General features: G+C 33.1%; 1 protein-coding gene across 1 annotated transcript in view; it reads right to left on the bottom strand.

The window, feature by feature from the left end:
- The window catches only part of DHX15 (DEAH-box helicase 15), a 52,246-nt gene that overhangs the window by 8,184 nt on the left and 23,394 nt on the right, over positions 1-20,668 (bottom strand). The window contains exons 4-11 of the mRNA XM_017653383.3: positions 19,764-19,923; positions 18,075-18,293; positions 12,866-13,033; positions 5,883-5,969; positions 4,749-4,898; positions 4,217-4,325; positions 3,549-3,740; positions 548-670 (exon numbers count right to left, since the gene is read on the bottom strand). Coding sequence (XP_017508872.1) covers positions 548-670; positions 3,549-3,740; positions 4,217-4,325; positions 4,749-4,898; positions 5,883-5,969; positions 12,866-13,033; positions 18,075-18,293; positions 19,764-19,923 — 1,208 coding nt within the window. The remainder of the gene's footprint in view (positions 1-547; positions 671-3,548; positions 3,741-4,216; positions 4,326-4,748; positions 4,899-5,882; positions 5,970-12,865; positions 13,034-18,074; positions 18,294-19,763; positions 19,924-20,668) is intronic.

The raw sequence follows: 20,668 nt of genomic DNA, 5'->3' as shown, positions 1-20,668 counted from the left end.
TGCCAATATTACAGGTGAGAAAATGGTAACTTTTTAATGCATTTTTTTTAACTAAAGTAGATTTGAATTTTTCCCCTCATGTTTATGTAACTCTTATAGCCTGAGAATGGTCATTCATATTTATAGCTCATTTTCCTACTTTGTTAGTTTTATTTTTATGAAAGACCTATTGACTAGTGAAAATATTAGACAGTGACAATTCTATAAAAGATATAAAACTATTCACGCAAAACTATGGAAAAAACAATAAGCAAGTGTTACCAAATTCTGTATGTTAGAGGTAAGTTTTACATTAAGTATTTCATTTTTATCACTCTGTATTTTCCAGCTTTGTATCATCAATGCTTTCCCCGATTATAAAAGTAAACCACTTTGAAAAAGATTGGCAATTTCTATTTTAAATGCTAGTCAGGAGTTTTTTCTACTACCTCTGGGTTTCTAATGTAAAGTTGTCATAGATAATAAATGAAACTGAGACAAAGAAACATTTTATATGCTGCAAGTGACATTTAGACAAAAGAGTGCCTTCAATCTAATTTATACTTACTTTGTTTAAAGGCATGGTAGACATTCAGCAGTGTCAGATGATCTCCATCTATGTGGGCAAATCTCATCTTGGCCTCATCTGCAGCTTTCTTGGCCTCCGTGGGGCGAACAAAACACTGTGGGACTAAACAAGGTTGGTATGGGCCCAACACAAACGCCCATATCGATGAGTCACGCATTCACAGATAGAGGAACAAGGCCTAGCTAGGTCAGTTCACAGAGCATAGGGCAGGGCAGGATGGCCTCCAACTGCATCTTGGACTGTTTACTACCTTGATTTGGTACATCAACACCTAACCACATCTGTAAGACAAGAGGGTTTCAAAGCTACAGAGCACCTCATTACTTTAACTAGATCTAAAAGTAGGCATCAAAACAGCTATTCTGAAGGCCATCAAAGTACTAGAAAGCTCAACTTACTTAAAAAACCAGTGCTGATAGTTCTACCAATAACCAGAATTATGGTGTCAATAGCCTTTTAGGTAAATGCTCAAAAGGCCATTCACTGAATCCACTGAATGGCTATGAAAGTTATGAAGCTATACTTGCGCACTGCAGGGCTAAAAACAACTTTCCAACCAGTCTATTGCCATATTTCTTGTACTTTTTTTCCCTAGTGCTGGTGGCTATTACCAACTGGTGGGTATCACTATTAGCACCGGTGAGCAGCAGCATATGTAAACATAAAAAAAATCATGAAATCCTGGGTTTTGATGATAGCAGTAGTGGTGGAAGGTTAAACCGCCTTTGAATTAAGAAAATTCAAAAAGGCTGGGCTTAGTCACCCTAGTTTTCCATCATTATAATAAAAAGATTAGTAAATAAAGTCCCAAGTTAAAAAAAAAACTTGAATCAAAACCTCAATAAAAGCAAAATCCAGTATTTAAAAAAAGTTGACAATTAGTCTGAAACAGTCATTTCAAGGGTCATCAAAATATGTATTTGTTTAGAGCCTCAATATTAATTCACACAAAACTTTCATTTGTTACAAAGCGTGCACTACAATTTTTGAAATACAACTTTCCTTAATTCACTTTAGCAATTCCATAGTCATAAAAGCAATATGAAAATAAAAATACTTAACAGCTTGGGACTTTGTCAACACATTTTTAAAGCTCTTAAAACTATGTCAATAAAAAAATTATAAATTATCAGTTCAGAGAAAATAATGGGAATAATCAACAATGAGATCAAATACAGTATCAAATTACTTTCCCATACAGTTTCCCCTTTAAAAAGATGCCAAAGAAGCCAAGTAGAGACAATGACACATGATCACAGTAATTATTAAAAGTCTTGCTTAATGTAATTGAAGCAAGGTTAATTCATGAAAGTACAGAAACCTCTCATAGCTGTGAAGGTTAATGTGAACTAACCACCAATTAAGAGTGGGAGTAAGTAGAACTCCATAAGGCCCCTGATTTGCACTATTTATATCAGGTCCTGAAAACTTCAGAAATTATTTAAATGGAAAAACAAAGTATTACAAGCTCAGCAACCTATTTTTGTTCCATGACTTCTTCCTCACCTTTTAACATTTCCCCCCACAAATGTCATGCTTACTTAATTGCCGCATATAAATGTTCATTCTCTTGGTGTGCTACAGAAGACGACCAGTACACCCTAAGTTTTGCAGAACTCCTACTACAAATAAAGAGATGTAGTTGAAGATTTCAACTGCATCACAATGACCAACGTTTTAAGGGCCTAATACTCTAAATTCAAACAATGGGAATTACATAATATGCCTGGTAAGAGAACCTGAAAGAATCAAAACTGGGGAGGTAACAAATAAATATACGAATAATTAACTCTTGCCCCACACATTCTCTATGAACTAACTTCTTGGGATAAGTACAACCAGGAGAATCTAACAAAAACAACATAGAAGAAAGGCAGACAACAACCTACCACCACCTCCGCAAGTGAGACTACAATTTTATTAAAATGATTCGATACTGCCCTGCCCATCTGCTCTGAGTCTGATCAGTAATAACTCGGCAAAAAAACATTTTAACTAGTTCTTAAATAAAAAAAATTCACACCATTAAAATATACCATACACCTAAACTAAGCCAAAATTTTATGAAGAAATTTTTCAATTTATCCTTTAATTTCATATGAGATTTTGAATTATGAGGCATTAAAGTATAATTAAGACCAATAAACCACTGTGTGACTAGAGTCAATTTTCCCCAGTACTGAAACTAGTATTACAGAGTACTCTGATTGTCAGTAAAAACTTAAGATGACTTCTATTTTTTCCTGTAAGAATGAGTGTACATTTGTATTTTAACAGTATTTCTTCTTTATGGCAAATCAAACTTCCAAGTTACTATTCATGTGGATTAAGTTTTACTGCTACTAAGAAGAGCACTAATATTTGTTGAGCTTAATGTTTTAATTTTCAAAATCAGCAATTTTATCTATTAGATGCATTTCTTTTATAAAAAGTGGTTTCCTGCTATTATAAAAGAATTATCATCAGATTAATTTTAAACCTAAAATTTTACATTACTACTTCTATTTAATTGATACTAAGTTTGAAATTCACGTTTGTCTGTCTGTTGCTGGAATACATACCTACACATGTAGACAAAGCTCACTTTAAATGATAGTTTGGGTTCATCTAAAGCTTACTCAATAGCGCCAATTACTAGAACAAAGTTCTGCTTGTACTCTCAGTAATAAACCGCAACAATGATAATCTACCAATGAACTTAGTTACAACTGTGTTCAGAGTTATTCTTTTCTTACTGCAATTTTTATTTGCACACAAGAAAGCCAATATTTTTTAGTATATTTTGTGCACAATGACTTATTTTACTTTTGTTGATACTGTGTCAATACGAAGCTATTTACAAGATACTTAGGAAACAAAGTGAATTCCTTAAAACCATCTATAAAATCCACTATCATACTAAATATTAAAAAACAAAACCAAAAGTAAAGTCCACCCAAACTTTGAGGAGCTGGGTTTTTAGTTCCTTTCCCTCTATTACCTGACAACATAGCAGTAATAGATAGGACCTCATTAGAACAGTTGTAGTCACAACTTGCAATAACCATTTTAGCCAGCTGTGGATCTAGAGGGAATTCTGCCATCATGGATCCCAATTCAGTCAGATCTCCATCATCATTTAAAGCAGCCAGATAATTCAAAAGTTCTAGGGCTCTCATCAGAGTTTCAGGAGCTAGGGGTAAAACACAATCTAATATTAGACAAGTTGCCTTAATAAGAAAAATTGTGACAAACTATAATAAACATTCTCATTTTTTATTCTACAGTGGACCAAACTCAACTGTGATCAAATTCAGTTACAGAAATATAGCAAACAATCATATAAAATTGCAAAATCTTCCTATATAGTAGTTAAAATTGTCATTTTTCTAAATTAAGTAATTGTTAACATTTATCAAACTATTTGTCCTTAAAATAAGAAAAAGGAAATTTCTCGTATTTTCATGCCCAATTAAGTTATTCTGAAGAAAAAGAAAAAAATGTTAATATAATTGTCACTCTTTTAGTTTTAATGGTAACCATATAGGACTTCTCTTGATACATAATGGAAGAAAAGGTAAAGTGTATATAATATATACACTGAATAGGATACAGAGGAAGTCAGTTTTGGTTGAAAGGTTTGATAAAATATCCTTTGAGAGTTCATACCTGGTGGATCCATAAAATCAAAATGCACCAAATCATCAATACCAAGTTTCTTCAATTGTAACACAACTGATCCTAAATTAGAACGCAATATCTCAGGATAGGTGTTATCCTAGCAAAAAACAAAAACATATGTTCTGTTAAACATTCCTTATCTCTCTTACTTCAGAAACCATACCTGTTCTCTGTCTCCTTAGCTACTTCAGAAAACATATCTGTTCTCTGTCTCCTTGGTTATTTTCTTTGGCATTACTTCGAAACCACGGACTCAGAAGAGAAAAATACTTGTGGAATCAACTAGAAAGAAATCAGATACTTTCTGCAAACTATCTTTATAGGGTTGTCCACCTCCATCCACTTAGAATGGTAACAAAGAGTTGTATTGGCAGATTGCATCATAAATTTCATTCAGAGCAAAACTAAGGAGCTTATGGTATGCTAAAGCAAAGATGAAATAAATGAAGCAATTTTCTTCTGGTAACAAATTCAACTTAACCTTCCACACATATAGGAAGGATACAGCAAAATCCTTTACCTGCATTTCTGTTTTATAAGCTTTTTCTGTATAAAGTCTGAAGCATTTCCCAGGCCTGGTACGTCCAGCTCGACCAGCCCTTTGTTGAGCTGAAGCTTTACTAATGGCTGTCACCAAAAGGGACTCAACTCGGATTCGAGGATTGTACACCTATTGGAAATTATGTAAAAATGATTCATTATTCAGTTAAACATGAAGTGTGATCTAACAGAAGTATCTAAAGCCCACAGCTGATACCAAAATAAAGTACCATTGATGACTGCCATAAATCACGTTGCAACAGAAACAAAGAATTCATCATCTTTATGCCTTAACTTACTTTCAGGTAATGAATCCATCATTCTGAAAGACTTAGCTGATACAAAAAGGCTCTTACCTAACACATTGATAGCTTACATCATCTTTACTTTTTCTAATTTAAAATGACTTCAGTTCTATCAGTTTTACCTTGTTTTTCTATAGTGAATAGTGCTGAAGGTTTCTGCCTGAAAAGAACCTGTCAATCTCTATAACTAATGTTCAGGATGGACATCAAGAACAGTATTTTGAGCTTAGTCCAGAGGTCAGTTACATGCTGCCAGTTTAAAGGGAAAGTTTTTCATCAAAAACATGATTATTTATAACAAATTCTCCATTTTATCTACAAAATGTAATCAAAGATCTTTAAATAATAAAATATACACGATATTTATTGAATAGTTACTCCCTTTGGCACAAAGTGTTTGATACTTAGTATTGTTAAACTACAAGGTTAAGACAATACCTGTTTTTAAAAACTGTGCCTGACACACAACTGACCCTCAAATTTTAATTGGTTAAGTGACTAATCTACAGGGATGATGAATTTATACTCTTACTAACCCACACTCCTTAATAAGACATTACAGACCACAGCACTCATCACTACACAGAAACAAAGAAATCAGTGCAACCTTAAAAGAAAAGCCTAGGATTAAACATTAAACATGGGCTTAATATCTGAGAGCCAGCTAGAACACAAAGACAGAAGTCTGAAAAATTCAACACAAGAAAAACATGAAAATAATTCTAAAAAGTAAATTTCAGCTATTAAATGAGGAGGCAATAAGTACTAATAAACTAACACTAATTAAAAGTATACAACTAAGTATGTACCTTTTGTTTTGCAAATCCAGGATCAATCACAAATACCACACCATCTATTGTCAAAGATGTCTCTGCAATGTTAGTTGATACAACTACCTGTTAAGAAATAAATAGCACATAAATTACAAGTCAAGTAAAAACCAAGTATCAGTAAGATTAGCCATTAACTTTCACTAAACAACAAATTTCAAGCCAGTAAATAAACTAGAAATAAGATTTAATCTTTAATGGCCTATGTTACATAGATAAATTAATGTTTAAGAATTCAGAATTTCATTTAGCTCATCACAGCAACTTCCTTCTTCAACAAGTCATTACTTAAGGTTATCACTTAACCTCATTATGCTTTGATTATTCAAATTGAAAGAAAGAATCAAAAGAAAAATATTGATAAAGCAGTAAAAGCTTTCACCTCACATGGAATGTCTCCCTGACATAACACTTCTTAATATTTCCAAACTACACAAAATGGGCATAATACTTCCACATTTTCAGGCAATATTTACAAAGAAAAACTTTGCATTACCAAAACTCAACAGTTTAAACAAAATGGCACATTGCAGGGGAAGGGGAATATCAAGTTATAATCCAGGAAAAACTGGCAGATCATCAGAGCTGAATGTAGATGTTTTAGAAAGTATACACTCTTAAGGAGGATGTTAGTGCATACAAAACAATGTTAACAATCATTTGAACTTTTTATTGCCAGGGAAAAATGTTCAAAACATTTACATACTAACATGTTGGCTTCTTTTTCTTATGTGGGTGTTTCACTATATTTTAGGTATGTTTTAGAAAACTGGTTACAGGCTGGAAAATGACATGCAACTTTTCTTTTTAAACAATGGGAAAATGAAATCCTCATTAGCATTTTTTCCCAGAACATTTGACTTTCAAGAACAGATTACTGCCATTAAGTGGGAGATGCCTGTATATGCAAGCAGTTGACACATAAAATGAATCATATACAGTCTTGTTCTTATAGCTTTAACATTTGTAAAGGAAGATTAGACATGGCTAGAAAGTGTAAACAACACCACAGATTTTCTGTGAGATTTAAAAAGGGTGTACTTCCACAGAGAAGACAAGGAAAGCTTACTGAGAAGATGGAAGCATGATAGCAATAGAAGGTTCAACTTAAAATAAGAGTATAAAGGCAAGAATAGGCACATATAGGAAGTGAAAGGACTCAAAATGTTAGGAAATCCTGCAGGTTTTAAAACAAGCTACAGAATCACTAACAGGATAATATTTTAGAATAATTTACATGTTAAAACCATAATGCTTCCTTTTTGCATTGGTCAATTGAAAAGACTGCTAACTAGTGAATAGGTAAGAAACCACAGGTGGCTTGATGTTATTGAAATAAAATTGACCCTTGAACAACACAGGTTTGAACTGTGTGAGTCCACTTATATGTGGCCTTTTGCACTAAGTATATTGGAATTTGCAACAACATGAGAAGACTTTCTTTTCTCTGGCTTATTTCAGTATAAGAATACAGTATATAATACATATAAAATATGTATAAATTGACTGTTATTGGCAAGGCTTCCAGTCCACAGCAGGCTATTAGTTGCTTTTGGAGAGTCAAATTTCTGTTTGTGTATTTTTGACTGCATGTGGCAGAAGGTTCAGTACCTGTAACCCCTGTGGTGTTGAGCAGTCAACTATAAATTTTCAAGGTATTTAAATGACAGGCATGCTCCATAATCAGAACTGAAACAAAAACCAAGGTATTAGGCTGACAGATAAACTTCGGTAAATATAACCAAGTTTAATTTTTCTAGAAAGTCAAGTGTGGTATAGTGGAAGAAGCAATGAATTTAGGGGTACGTGGCAGAGCCAATAATCAAACTTTAAGTAGCTAAGTTATAGTGGAAAGGATTTAATATCCACAAGCCTCAATTGCCTTTTATAATTCTTATTATTAGTCTGGCTAAGACAAGGTTGAAATAAATAAAATTAGATAATGCATGTGGAAAGTCCTTATAAACTACACAGAAGTGACTACGTATGCTTGGAGGTCTTGTGATTTTCTGGAATACTGGAGGAAATTAACTTTTTCTGAATAAAAAGTTACTGTGAAAAATTAATTTCTTGTATTTCTTCTAGAACAGAATACAGTGTGATGGAATTTCTTGATGTGGTCAACTCCTTAGTATTTTAAAGTAGTTAATTTTTTTTCCCAAAATAATTTCACTTAGTGTGCATATGTTTTCTTTGGATGTGTGTAACAAATTATTTTTTATAAGTAGGTGCAAAAATGTACTTCTACAAGTGTTTGAAGAATCTTGTGATTATGCCAACTTGGCAAGTCTCGTATCTTTATTAATGAGTCTACTGCCATCCAAATGCAAAACTCTAAAATATAAGTATTAAAAAACACCTTCAAGAAACATGATTTTCAAGCTTTTCCCAAAAACTAAAAGTGATTTGATTAAAAAAGCTTTAGGTAATAAAAATAGATTTAACAATTACTAAGTATCTATAACCATGAGAAAAAGGACAGAGTTCTGAAACCAATGGAGGTAGGATTTGGGACAATAAAGGGACAAACACATTTATAAACTGAATGACTGAGGAAACTACTACTATGACTTTACCACAAGAGCTGTAGAAAAGAAAGGCTAAATAAGAAAGCTAAGACTGAAGAAAACATACACACATACATAATGCAAAACAACAGACAAATAAATGAGATGACAAGCTGGCTGCTTTGGAACCGCAACAGTGGGGTGAGACAGACCCTAAGTATGTTCTAGATTTAAGTGACAAATGATCTCATTAGGAACTGGTCACAACACAAAGTAATCCTGAATTTGTCAAGGGACTTACATATGACCAATAGAAATACACATAAATGGTCCAAGCTTTCTATGCTGTAACTTGGCAGTAAGCGTTCAAACAATAACTGACCAAGTAATTATTTCAGATAAATAATCCCAAATAGATAACATACCCTATGGTAAAAAGTTCACCATTACTGCCAACTTTATCTTTTTGTATTAAGTGGGTTAGGAGTAAACTGTCATCTAGATTTACCCCCTCCCCCTTCAACATCCTGCCCTCTAATGGAATCTACTTTGATTTACTGCAATAATCCCACTTCAAAGCAGAACTCAGTACCTGAATTGCTCTACTTGAATTCTATTTGGACACAGTAATACATTAATACATTTAGGTTAAACTAGTTTGGATTTTTAGTCCCCAGGGTACTCTGGCGGAGGGGGTGGGGGGTATACCAATTCAGTAAGGACATCAATTTATTTGTGTGTAAATGTCCCAGCAGCACCACACTAAGTATATCTTCAGATAGTGGAGTATTAAGTTTCTCTTTAAAACTATAGAACCATCTCCATAAGGGACATGTCTTTTGTTGTGTGTGTGTGTGCACTGTATGCTCTACACCATGATAATTAGTAAACTAAAAATAAGCTATAGGAAAACCAGCTATTTGTATAGACAACACTAATGAAAACTAAATAAAATCAAAGAATAGTTACTGGATTTTAGAAACACCAAATCTATAAAGCAGCTATTTTAAGTCTTAGTCAAAAGATGAATAGCACTGATTTATTGGTGAGTAAACTTTAATGGTTAAACTATTATAGCTTTAACTATTCAAATATTTGAATAAATGTCAAGCACAATCAAAACAGATAGAAGTATCTACCCTCACATAAATATATGTACTGCATTCTCAACCTTTATTGATCACTAAGAACTTGAAGTAGTTCAGCATGAGTGCTATGTTAGAAGTCCAAATGAGAGGAACTCAGTTAACTATTTATAAAAGGAATTCTGGTTAGGTCTCCAATGCCCATTAACAACCCACCTTAAATATAGCCCACATCTGAAAACTTTAATACTAAAAAGGTATTTTGTTAGTTTTACCACAATCCTATTATAAACTATTTTGCATAAATAAATAAAATGAAGAGTAAGACAAGACACTACTTTACAAAAGGTACCCAAATGGAAAGTAATACAGAACAAAATTATTTTGGTGGAATTTAAAAAATTGTATTAAAACATTCTCTTTGTTCCAGACTTTTAATAATTACATTCTACTCTATGCTAGCTATTATCTCTCTATTAGAACAAACTAAATAATTTAATAAATGAATCAAATCATATTTTGTTTTACACAATTGGAAGGAGACAGTAAATCCCTAAATGTTCCTATGTAATTTTAAATTGTGAATATTAATCAGTGACAGCACTTCTCAACAAAAGCTCCATTCTGATAACTGGCACAGTAATGTTGAATTAATGAATTCATAACAAAAGAATCAAGTCTTGGTCTCTAGTCCTTTATAATAAAAACAGGATTTTATCAAAGTTGTAGCATTTTTGTAAGAGTAGAGGAAAACAGCAACTGAATACTAGTTCTTCCTGTTCTGGGACCCATCCACTTTCCCTTATGTAACTTGCGTGAATCTTAATTCATACTCTTCCTCCTTCCGCAGAAGGCCATGAATCCTTTCTTCTCCTCTACCTTAGCCAACAGGCTCTGAGGTCTGATGGTCACCTGCTCATTTTTGCCTGCCAGTCAGTGCCTGGCCAGTGCACTCTTTCCTTCCTCCAGGCAGCTTCTCTGCTCAGCATCAAAAATTTATGATCATGTTTGAATCTTCCTCTATGAACTAGCCTTCTATAAAGCTTTCATTTTCCCTTAAACGTGCTAGGCTTCCAAGTGTCTTTCCTACCAACGAGAATGGTGTACCAATTGCCAAGGAAGTCCTCCCTCCCTCCCACCTGGGATCATCCAGGAAAGCTATGACAGTGCTTTTCTCAACCTCTAAGATACAGTTAACTCATGCCAAGAGACAATATAATTTCTCAGCAAGAGGTCCTGTGGCTTCAGCTGAATTAAACACCATCAATGGATGATCAAGTAGTATTGTGGCCCTGTTATGGTTCTGAATTAAAAGTCCAGGATGGGATCCCAAGGTAAGCCTAACCTGAGGACTCCAATGCTTTCATCACCTACAGCCACCACAACATAAATATCCAACTGCTGAAACTTCTCAATATCCGCAGGATTTATAAGAACACAAAAGCAATAATTCAAAAAGAATTCTACACTATGGGCTTGAAGTTATAGATCCTGCAAAACGTATCATGTATTGGATTGTCACCAGACTGAACCTAAATTTCTAATACACTAATAATTAACAGAGCAAAGAGGAGCTCAGATGTAAAATGTTTTAATAACTTTTAACCTATACTTCTCAAAGTAACTCAAAATGGAATGAAGAGAATTATAAGAAAAGAAAAACAAATATGGCAAATGTTACTATATGCTGATTACACTCAATGGTAAATAAGAACATCATTTAAAATTAAAGGAAGTGCAGATACACAAAGTGCACATGACTTCAAGAAAAATCAGTAAATCATTTGCCTGAAGGATGCATTAACTCCTCTTTACCATAGAAATATTTAAGAAACAGCTACTTTATACATAGCCAGTGATAGGAAATCAAGCTAAAAACTCCAGAGACTAAGTACCTTTTAGTCAATAAATCAACTTCAAAATTGTAAAAGTATTATTTTAAATTTCAAGGTCTCCCCAAACTTAAGAACACACATAAGAAATACAGAAAGAAGTATTTTAACATGTTCTAGAGATAGTATGATGATAAAAATAATTGGCAAGTTCAATGTAATAAAGCTATAATCAGACTGGCTTTTAAAAATCATATTCAATACTCTTTCTACATAAACTCTGTGATGTTTTCACATCAATCTCTGGTTAGTTTATATTAACAAGGCTGGCGCTGCACATCCTTTCAGGAACTTCTTTCAATACGAAAAATGTATCTGGTTCAGTTAACTTTTTACACAGCCATATGAAGAAATAGTTAGCCATGATATATATTTAAGTATCTTCATAATTTGTGATTTTTCATTAACCATCAAGAATAGCAAAAAATTTGAAAAAAATACAGCAGAAGTTGTTGTGAGTCTGTTAGTCCCTATTACAAAAATAAAAAAACAATAAATTTCATAAGTGATTCTCAAATAAATAAATCGTGAGTAATAACTTCAGGTTAAAACTTTTTTTCTACATGAATAAATTCAAGAAATTTATGGTGGCTACCAAGAGGGCCTAGTTTGTTCTAGATACATTAGTATAGTATCCTATATAAACCAAGCTTAATCCTCAACAATCAGATCCCAAGGTGACGAACGTTAGTAATCATATCCACTTAAAAAAATGAAAACTTTAAAACCAAAAATTAAAAATCTTACTTCACACACAGCTATTATGGGACCTAATAGCTTTAAAAAAGACAAGGTGATTCCAGTGTTCTAGTGGTTTTTGAACTTTTTCAAATAGTGCAAACTGATTTTCAAAGACTCTATTAGAACCCCCATCTCATAAAAAGTAAGAATAGCTACTCTGTTTCAAACCAGAACTCAAACCCCCTCCCATTCCACCAGCAAAGTGCCATGGAGAACCCTTGCTCCCTTCCTGTGCCAGGCAGGCATCCATATCAAAAGGATGTATAGTTCCTTCCCTAAAGAAAATTACATATTGTTCAGTGTTGAATATTGCTACTGTTGGAGATCTATGAAACCAGTACTTCATACCCACAGACATGAAATTTGGTTAGGTCTTGATGAAAATTTTAGGTAGAAGCCAAGGCATGTTAGAAAGAAGTGCTTAGTTTTTCCAAGGTCTTTAATGGGAAGAAAACAGCACTTGGTCATCTCCTCTTTTCTTAATACACACTAACTAATCTTTGTTTGCTAAGGAAGGACTTGCAGCGGGGGCAAGCATGTGAGCAGAACCTGTTTTTACTCTATTATCAAAGGATATACAAAACTCCACATTAATACATTTTTCTATTTACTAGATTATTTTGTAGTGTGCAATCCAGATCACAATCACCCGTAACATTGTAATTCAATACAGTTTATCTCACAGACAATTCTTTCAGTATTAATGAAACACTTAAAGAGAATATTTTCTATGCTACCTTTCTCCCAATTGCTCCATTCTGTTTTTTTGGAGGTGGAGGCTCAAAAATGCGTTGCTGTTGCTGAGGTGGGAGTGTAGAGTATAATGGAATGATTTTAATGTCACCAACTTCAGGGCCCAAATCATCAACCTCCCGCTTTATTCTCTTACAGGCTTCATCGATTTCCTACAAAATAAAAGTTTGTGAGTCTGAAAACAAAATGAATAAACATTGAAACATTTTAAGTCCTATCATAATCCTAGTTCTGTGTGGCTTGTTTTCATTTTATTAATCAAAATTAACTTAGCAAATTTAATTGGGATTTCAAAAAAAAATCCAGGAACCTTAAATTTCTACAGTCAAAGAAACATACAAATGCCTTACTGGCATTCAATACCCTTTTTCTTAGAATTGGATGTCCTAATTAATTATCAACAAGTTGTACTAAAATTGAAATTTCTCACCCAGGAATATTTAACTATACTCATAACCTTTTCAATTTTCACAACCTGAAAGAAATTGATGTGCTAGATATTTTAAATAAGCCAATTAGGCTTTAATGTCACGTATCACTAATGCAATTATATGGAAGATTTGCTTCATTGTACCTAATGAGAACACCTTTACAGTATCAACACAGATATTAAGAACTAGGCTAACCCAAATATCTCAGAGCATCTTCAAACATTTCCCTACCACAAAAAATTATTCCAATGCATTTGCATTCAAATCCAGGTTTAAAGAGAAGATACACTATGAATAGTGAGAGTGTTTGAGAGTCAGAGAGTCAGAGATAGAGGGGTAGGTGGAGGCTTTTAGGAGGTGACAAAGGGACATATTTTAAATTTTACTGAAGCATTAATTCAGTTAACCTCAGTATGTTAAATGATTTGGCAGCCTATCCAATGAACAATCCAATCAGTTTTCCTTATCAACAAACTATCTTTCATTCAAAAGACACAATAATTTAAAAAAGAGAGAAAAATTATCAGATAAATTTATTCTGTATTTTTCACATCAAACTTTTAATTAGATTTTCCTTTAAATTATTTTAAAACCATGTGCAATTTTGTTCCCATGTTAAAGAATACATTCTGGATACTCACAAATTTTTTTCATCTACTTCAAACATAAAGTTTTCTTGGGTAACAGATACACTATTGGAAGTTGTGACACAGAAAATTACTATTAAAGATTTAATGTTCATAGTTTATTTTGAAATCTAAAGTTTCATAAAGATAATGAAAATATGCTATTCATTGGAAGAAAAAATATAGCAAAGGAGACAATTATTTTTAGGAAAAAAACTGCTTTCAAATGCAGTATCTAGATTAGAATGCCCCCTGCTGGCATGCATATACAAAATTAGGTCTTTCTTCCAAAAAAAGATTTGAATATAAACCCAGTTAGATTTTTCTAAACTAAAATTAAAAAAAAAAAAAAAAAAAAAAAAGACAAGAAAACTAACACCAATATTCAGAATATTTTCCATTTTGTTAAATTTAACCATATATCTGACCAGAACACAAAATGGTCAGAAATCTTAAAAAATCTGGATTTCATATATAGAATATTAAGTGTCCAAAATCATTCATTTCCAGATTCTAGAATTTTGACAAGATGGTGATTCCAACTTGAAATTAGACTGTCCAATCTACTAAGCATGTATAGAGCTAACGTAAAATCACTACTGTACAGGATAAAAAGAAATCCCACATCACTTTGTTTTTATATAAACAAGATTCTAATCATTAAGTTATGAAACTCTGCAACAAAAACTTAACCAAACTTTAACACTCTCAATATGGAGGATCACAAAGCTCATGGACATTCATCAGCAAAAAACTACCATCTGCTCAGTCATGAGCAATACTAAACACTGAGAAAGAACTTCAGGAGTTCCTGATTTAAGGAAAGATCTCAGTTCCAAAATTACCAGTATGTTAGTAAGTTAATTTGGACCCTACTAATTAAAAGAGGCTGAACTCACTACATGTGGAAAGACATTTTATTGAGCAAAATCAAAAACAAACAGAATGTACTGCTTAAAGAATGAAGGGGTTCAACATCTTAAAGTATCCATTTTACAAACAAGTGTGGTATTTCAATTATAATCATTCTTACTAATTCATTAGTGTAGCTCCCCTAAGGACTTCCAATAGGTGACACTTTATTATAATCACAGGTCCAAATTTTACGTGTAACAAAACATTCTATAACTCAAATCTTTCCTAACCTTTCACCAATTAAAAGTAGTCTCTCCCACTCCCAAATTAACTTAAGATGACTACAGAAGCACTGTAGTTTAAGTGGTTAAAATGGTAATATGGCCTTAAAATTTATTTTAAAGTTTCATGAGAAATCTAAATTTCCGTATGGACTCTATTCAAATTTATGAAGATAAGAATACTGAATTTCCAGAATCTACCACTTAACTTAACAAGTAAAAAGCACAAAATGTTCACAGACATAAGAAATAGTAATTATTTTAGGTATCTTTGAATCAGCTCTACAGAACAATCAATAAAATAAAATAATTTTTATGTACCCTCTACTACTTTCTCCACAAAGGTCTTCAAATTCAAGACTCATCACCTAAAGGTAAGTTACAAATTTAACAGGCCATATTAAAACCCTGTTTCATAATTCATAGCAACATTTTATTGAAAAACACATACCCCAGAACACATCGGAAAATCATGGGGCTTACTTATTTCCTTTTCCCAGCTAAGCTATAGTTGCTAAAATAACTACACAAAGTTAACTCAGAGAAAAGCCTTTTCAGGTCCTCACAGGAGGACATCTGATAGTTCTGACAGAATTCTAAAATGCTTGGTTATCTGAACATAATAGCTGCTTAAGGCAATACACTATGCATTTCGGAGTACTAAGTAAGAAATTAGAACACAGACACAGAAGGACAAAATGAATACCTCGACAGTCTCAACACTGCATTACAATATACTTACTGTTTCACAGACCATCAAAAAAGCATTTGCTCACAAAATACATAAAAATTCCTCCATACAAAATGCAGAAAAAGACTAGAACCAAAAGAGATTCATATATAAACCTGAATTTATAACACAGTGTATTCCCCCAACAAACAAATAAGAGTCTCCACTGGGAACGATTTTGCATCCCTTTAGCAAACATTTTTGGTTGTCACAACTTGGGTAGAATGAAGGGTTACTGCATCTGATGGGCAAAGGCAGAGATGCTACAGTGCACAGGACACACCATAATGAAGAATTAACCAGCCTACAACATAATAGTGCTGAGGTTGAAAAACCATGCTCTACAGAAAAGAAACCATGGCCAGTGGGGCATAAATCATAAATCATATGGACAATACTGAAGAATTGTGAGGATAAAAAAAAAATCACTCAATATTTATAGTCTTAACACAACAGCATTTGCTCAAATATTATATACCATGCATCCCTGTAGAAACTGAGTACAAGAAAGATGGTTCACCTTCTAGTGGAGGCAAGCAGTCACACAGCAGATTTCTGATTTTAATACCTGAGAGACCTAGGGCAATTTTCCGTAATACTGTTTAGGGTTGTGTCATTAAGGTACCACAGGCATTATAGTGGCTAAACCATTCCTATGCAACAGTGACCTTTAAATGTAAGGAAATATAAAAATGGCCTGAGCTTATGGAAGATGAACACTCCTGTATTTTCCCTCAAATTTCACCAGTTTCAGAAGGTATGGAAAAGGACCAAGAACCGACTTTGTTTTAACAAATTCTCCTCCCATACTTAGGCAATCCACCATACTTAAGAAAAAACATTCTGGAGTAGAGATCAGATCATTTACTGTAAAGGCCAAATATTTTAAGCTTTGCATCCATATACCAACTCCACTGAATATTCTTTATTTTTACTGACAACCCTTTAAAAATATAAAAACAATTCTTAATTAATGGCTAAAATAGAGGAGGTCTAGCACATGTAGCAATTTAAATTTAATTAAAATTCTGTAAAATTAGAATTTAGTCCCTTTCCTCACTAGCCACATTTCATACTCAAAAGCCCTTGTATTATTGGTGGCTACAATATTGAACAGCACAAACACAGAACATTTCCTGCACTGAAAAGAGTTTTAATGGGACAGCAAAGCTCTAGAATCTTGCTACTCAACTTTTGAAAGCTTCAGAAGTACTTGGAATCTTGTTAGGTACATAGAAATCTCAGGTCCCACTTTACCTATTTAATCAAAATCTGCACGTTTTCTAAGTGATCTGCAAACATATTAGTTTGAGAAGAACATTCTAGAAAATGCACAAAGCCTGTTAGAACAAATGATAACCTCTAAGAAGATCTCTAGTAAAAGCCTTTCTAAAACTGTTTTATCCAGATAGCTTTTCCTAAACTTTAAGCCACTCAAGAATTTCACAGCACACCTATAAACATCGTGCTGGGAACAAGTTCAGATAATGCTGCAGCTGAGAATAAAATCTGTATCTTAAAATAAGGTAAATTCTAACTAAGAAATTTCAGTTATTCCTTCCAATCCGCAGTGAACATTTGAAAGAACATAATAAAACATTCGTTTTGATGGTGGATAGGCACAAGGTTACCCAAGTTCACTTATAAGCTAAATAGCTTCAATAACTGTATTTCAGAGCAGCTGTGATTCAAAGTTATGCCTGAGAAAAACTGCAAATTACTACACACCACTTACCAACCAGGTCTCTCCAAATAATTGCTAAATCCTGAAATTCTAAAAATACTTAACATTCTTAGCATAATTAACTAGAACACAAACATAAAAAGTTATATACTCCATATACAGTTTACGCTTGAACAAGTTACACTGTGAACTTGTACACAGGTATTTTTTCAATAAATACATTGGAAAATTTCAGAGTATTTGTGACAATTTGAAGACTTTTTTTTTCTCCAGCTTACTTTAAGAATATAGTATATAATATATATAACATACAAAATGTGTAAATCAACTGTTTAATGTTATCAGTAAGGATTCTGGTCACCAGAAAGCTATTAGTGAAGTTTCCGGGGAGTCAGGAGTTACAGGTGGATTTTCAACTGCAGTGGGGGTTGCTGCACCTAACCACCACACTGTACAGTCTAGCTGAAGAAAAGCTTTAAATTCTGGGATAAGAAATACATGGTTAATATGTGCCAAGTTCTTTAAGTTTAAAGTTGTTCCATGGTAGATTATGACAAAGGTTAAATAATGAATCAAGTAATGATACCTCTTGACCAGTCAGAAAAAGCAGAAGGTCTCCCTCCTCCTCTTCACACATATGAATTTGGATCACTGTTCGAATTGCTGCTTCAAGATAATCTCTCTCTGGTTCAGGAGTATAAAAGATCTCAACAGGATGTGTACGCCCAGGAATAGTTAGGAGAGGACAGTTATCAAAGTAAATCTGGAATTTTCCTGCATCTAGAGTAGCGCTCATAACTATTACCTGAAAAGAAAACAGTATGTTATTTGAAGCTGTCTGCATGGATTCTTCCGTGGTCTTAAACAAAAAAAGGCTAGCACAGTATTTTTATTTCTTATTTAAATCAGTTATCAAGAAGCCTACAAAAGTCTTCATACAAATAAATGTGACTAAAAATCAAATATAGAAAGGCTGAGCTATAGTATTTACATTTTTAAAAATTAGAAATAAACCTGACATCCAACAAATAACTTATCTTCATGAAACAGTACCTTAAAAACCAAAGTTTATATAATATGTAATTTATGTAAGTTTACATAATATGTAAAAGACATCTTTAATATGTAATATAATTATGCTATTTTTATTAAAACAGAACATGCCAACCCTTGCACAGAGGGAAAAACGGGAAGTGCAAAAAATAAAAAATAAGTCAGTTGCAAGATACAAATTTTCTTCCTTCTTCCAAATCATCTTTAATAAGCATTTCTCTAGAAAAATTTCTAAAACAGAAGTCTACAGTACTGCTGTAAAAAGCCACAGCTACAAAAGGCTATTCAGATACAAGGCTGCATTAATTGTGCAGTCACCCTCCCCCCCTATGTAAATCATGCATTACAGTGCATTAAAAATTTACTTAAATAGAAGGCTCCCCCATGAAACATTCTGCCAGAGTTCTTATTTCTACTCTGAGTTTCTCCCTAAAAACTTCAATAGCTCATAAGGCTTAATCAATCATGTACTCACATAGTTCTTCAACTGCATTCTTCAAAAGCATAAATCTAATTTTTATATGTAAAAGATACTCAGATATCAATTTTCTTAAGACCCAAAATATTTGTGCCCAGTGTACAATCCTTCTATAAAACACGTACTAGGATGTAACAAATGGTACACACACATACACAAACAGGCAAAAAGAAGAACTTTTTAAGCTTTGGGAGACAAAAATGTCAAAGAATATCCAGTCAGCTTTAAGGCCTTATTAACAGAGTAACACTGGTCAGTGTACAAGTGATATTAAAAGAAAAAAACCAAGACACTTGTATAAGTGAATGTATTCCTGGGGAGCTGTTTGTTCTGGGTACTTATTTTAACACCCCAGAATTGTAAGTTATAATGGGTATGTTTGTGTTGGGGCAAGAACAAACATTTTATCCTTAAAGGCCTCTGTACTTAATAAAGGGCAGGGTGAGCAGCAGGGTTACAAAAACATGATGCTTATTAGATAATTAAAACAACAAAAATACCCCCACAAAAACTGGCTGAGTTAGAAATAGAAAAGATTTGTCTTAAATATACATCACTGAAGTCGAAGTATACTTAAAGAGACTAAAACGGAGACACAGCAAAGTAGATTAGAAGAAAAACTCCAACAAAGGTACTTGTCTGCTTATTTTAATTATTTTTTATAGTTGATTAGAGTGATCAGTATGTGTACCATTACACACATACATTTTTAATGAACAAAATGAATAAAAGAAATTACTTCACCTTTAAATCTGATCTCTGTCTTACAACTTCCTTCAGAACACCCATGAGAATATCTGTAGCCAATGTTCTTTCATGAGCCTCATCAAGAATTATTACACCGTAACGCTCCAGGAGTGGATCATTCATAGCTTCACGAAGTAACATGCCATCAGTCATATATCTATATTCACAAAGAACATATTGTCCAAGGTTCATTTAGAGCATTTTAAAACTGAACTTCATGACATAAAAATGAAATATAAAGATGTTAGGTAAGTCAAAATAAAAACTTTGCCCTAAACAAATGTGCTACTGTTTCATAATCAACTGCAGTATCAAGCTTTAAGAGAAATTTTAAGTATGTTATCAAAAAATTATACATGATCAAAATCTTGTCAAGTGAGATCGTAATATTGAAATGCACTGAGAAAACAAGGTTAAGTCTGATTATGGAATATAACAATCACATGATTTCACACAATGCCAAAGCAAAATCTGTCACTTAAATAAATGAATTAAAAACAATTTAAAACACATGAATATTCTAACTTGCAGAACAAAACAAAGACACCATTTTAAGTTGCTTCATAGCATCTTATCACTAAAATGTTATCATTAAAAATGCAAATGTATGTTTCTTCAAAGCCTTAGTAATTCCCCACTTAAGCTAACATAGGCTCCTGGTTTAAAAGGACTAAGAAAGCATAAGCCTGCCATCTCTCTTCCCCAGGCCCACCCAATTCAATGAAATGAAGGTAAAGAAACACAAAAAGGAATATATTCAAGGAGTTAGGGCAGCATTAGCACTACGGAAATGCTAGTAACTATGGAAGAGAAATGGCAAATGACATCAGCTAGATCAATGGGTCAAAAAGAGAGGGAAACCAGACATAGGGATGGCTCAAGATTAAACAGCTAATATAGAA

This window comes from Manis javanica, chromosome 5 (assembly GCF_040802235.1).
Source record: "Manis javanica isolate MJ-LG chromosome 5, MJ_LKY, whole genome shotgun sequence".
NCBI classification, from domain to species: domain Eukaryota; kingdom Metazoa; phylum Chordata; class Mammalia; order Pholidota; family Manidae; genus Manis; species Manis javanica.
Note: the sequence above shows the minus strand (reverse complement) of the source record. Positions and strands in the feature narration are given on the sequence as shown.